Source organism: Larimichthys crocea, chromosome XIV, assembly GCF_000972845.2.
Source record: "Larimichthys crocea isolate SSNF chromosome XIV, L_crocea_2.0, whole genome shotgun sequence".
Classification (NCBI taxonomy): Eukaryota; Metazoa; Chordata; class Actinopteri; family Sciaenidae; genus Larimichthys; species Larimichthys crocea.
The window spans coordinates 12195467-12196720 of record NC_040024.1 but is presented as its reverse complement, the minus strand read 5'-3'; the positions used below and the strand labels follow the sequence as shown (position 1 = coordinate 12196720).

General features: G+C 51.6%; 1 protein-coding gene across 1 annotated transcript in view; it reads right to left on the bottom strand.

Annotated features, from left to right (window-relative positions):
- The window catches only part of si:ch211-1a19.3 (uncharacterized), a 17535-nt gene extending 16353 nt beyond the window's left edge, over positions 1-1182 (bottom strand). Inside the window, exon 1 of the mRNA XM_019277814.2 lies at positions 634-1182. Coding sequence (XP_019133359.2) covers positions 634-960 — 327 coding nt within the window. The 5' untranslated portion in view covers positions 961-1182. The remainder of the gene's footprint in view (positions 1-633) is intronic.
- Between the last annotated feature and the right edge of the window lie 72 nt (positions 1183-1254).

Genomic DNA, 1254 nt, shown 5'->3' with positions numbered 1-1254 from the left:
TATATATAAGTATATAAGTAACTATATATAAATATATGAGTAACTATATATAAGTTTATAAGTATCTATATATAAGTATATAAGTATCTATATATAAGTATATAAGTAAATATATATATAAATATATAAGTACATTTACCATTGTTTCTGTCTTTCATGCTAACAGCTGCTGTAGCTGCAGAACTGAACCAGCAGAGCCCAATGAGCCCCGGTGAGCCCAATGAGCCCAATGAGCCCGGTGTCGGTGGTACAGAGTCCTTAAGTGATTCACAGAGTTTACTGATGCTAATGAGAGCTAATGTAAACCTGTAGCAACAGAAGTCACGTAACTTCGGGTCGGACCAGAACCAGACTCATCAGGAGGTCAGTTATAGAAACACACCGTTCAGTTAGCCCCGCCCATACTTCATTAAACCACACCCACATGTAGTCAATGCCACACCCATATATGGCCAAACCACGCCCCCTATAGTATGTGGTGTGCCCGCTCTGACCACATGCAGTACACGGTCTATCCCAGCATGCACTGGGTGGGTGGCGGGGTCCACCTGACACAAGTTTGATAAATAAACACAGGAAGCGACAGATCAGACTTCCTGTCACAGGTCAGTCAAACAGGAAGCGGTCACTCACGTTCTCTTGGCGGCACTGGTCCAGCGTGGCGTTGGTGGTGTTGAGGTGTCCCATCAGCAGCAGGATGGAGGCTCTGAGGCGGTCCTGCTCCTCCCTGCCCGCCTCCACCTGCTCCTCCAGCGCCACCTTGTCCTTGCTCCACACCACCTTGGCGCCCTCCAGCTTCACTGTGGTGTCGTGGAGCTCCGCCCGGCACTGAGCCGAGCTCTTCAGGTCCGGAGACGTCGCCCACACCACGATGACCACGAGCGACACGATGGACCACAGCGCCAGCAGGGCGATCACCACGTTCTTCGCCGTCTGGGAGGATTTGGAGGCAGCAGCCATGGCGGGCGGATGATGATGGAGGTGAAGCTGACGGAGCTGAGCTGCTTTCTGACTGACTCAGGTTCTTCTGAGCTGGACTTTCCCTTCAGGCAGGGCAGGAAGCCTCGGCCACGCCCACCAGCTCCACCTCCAACCTCCTGCCACCGCCCCACCCAAACCTCACCCTCCTCCTCCGACGATCAACAGGAAAGTCTCACAGCTAATATGGAAACTTTCTGAGTGAGAGAGAGTGTGTGTGTGTGTGTGAGAGAGAGAGTGTGTGTGTGTGTGTGTGTGTGTGTGTGTGTGAGAGAG